Source organism: Trypanosoma grayi, assembly GCF_000691245.1.
Source record: "Trypanosoma grayi strain ANR4 Tgr_65_V1, whole genome shotgun sequence".
In the NCBI taxonomy this organism is placed as follows: Eukaryota; Euglenozoa; class Kinetoplastea; order Trypanosomatida; family Trypanosomatidae; genus Trypanosoma; species Trypanosoma grayi.
This window is the reverse complement of record NW_008825684.1, coordinates 5,347-6,484: the sequence shown is the minus strand read 5'-3', so window position 1 is coordinate 6,484 and position 1,138 is coordinate 5,347. Positions and strand designations below refer to the sequence as shown.

The window sequence follows — 1,138 nt, the reverse complement described above, 5'->3', positions numbered from 1 at the left end:
AGGACGACGCCGACTCGGTGGCGCGGCGTCCAATCGGTGTGGCGAGATGCCGACNTTAGATCCTCGTGGTTAGAGACTATTGTGGGTGGATTTTTGCCTGAGTGGTGTATATTTTGAGGAGCTTTGGAAAGTTTGTTTTTATGATGTCTTTTTTTTTTGTTGATTGACTTTATTTTTCGTCTGTTTTTTTTTTGTGTTTTAGTGTCGCGGGTATAATGTCGGGTGAAGCATCTGGTAAGAACGCAACTCACGCTGGTACGGGGACGCAGCATCATTCCTCGAACACCGGTGATCATGGCGGTGCACCTGCTCGGAAGCGACCTCGTGTTGCGTGTTTGCGGCAGAATTTTTCCCGTCAGCTGTACCAAATGATGATTCGACAGCTGCATCATGATGGGTATTTGGCGGCGGCGACAGCGGTGGCGGATGCCACAGGCGTTGTGGTGCCGAGGTTGGAGGAAAATGGGCACCGTTTGTCGAGGCTCGTCTCGATGGGTTTGTCGCAAGAGGCGAGTAATATTACCGAGATGGAGAATTATTCAAAATACGAGGTGGTTGAGCGCTACCTGAGTGCGTCCAAGCTGTACATACCGCTTAATCTCTCAGAAAGCGCAACGGTGGGACAGATGGCGTACAAGATGCAGGAGCGCTTTACCACTTCGTCGCTGGGAGGTGTGGTGCGTCGTATCACCATGTCGCCTGACGGCTCTCTTGTAGCATGTGGCGGCACAAACGGGCTGTGTGTTGTGTTTTCGCTAAAGACTATCGAGGATCTCATGGCGTTGGAGGAGGTTCGTCAGGAAAACCAATTCCGTGGGCTGGATGGCAGCAGTAACGGACACCCTGTGGGCGTTCGAAACGCGAGTAATAAAATTACAGAGCTGTCGGAGGCTCGTCGTTTTCACGAGCATACGCAGTCCGTCGAGGCTCTGCACTTTCATCCTTCACAGCCACTGCTGCTTACAGGTGGACGTGAGGGGGATCTGTTTGTACGTGACTACAGTCAACCCGATAACAGGGTAGTGCACAAGCTTCACGACACGTACCCTATTCGATCCGGTGTGTTTCACCCCTCCGGTGAGTACGTGCTGTATGCGACGGACCACACAGCAGTGCGGCTGTTGAACCTGCGCACCGG

The 1,138-nt window shown here is 52.7% G+C and overlaps 1 protein-coding gene across 1 annotated transcript in view; it reads left to right on the top strand.

Moving 5' to 3' along the window:
* Positions 1-215: 215 nt before the first annotated feature.
* The window catches only part of DQ04_00651020 (cleavage stimulation factor subunit 1), a gene marked incomplete at both ends in the record, with an annotated part of 1,071 nt that continues 148 nt past the window's right edge, over positions 216-1,138 (top strand). The window contains one exon of the mRNA XM_009309441.1: positions 216-1,138. This exon is cut by the window's right edge and continues 148 nt beyond it. Coding sequence (XP_009307716.1) covers positions 216-1,138 — 923 coding nt within the window.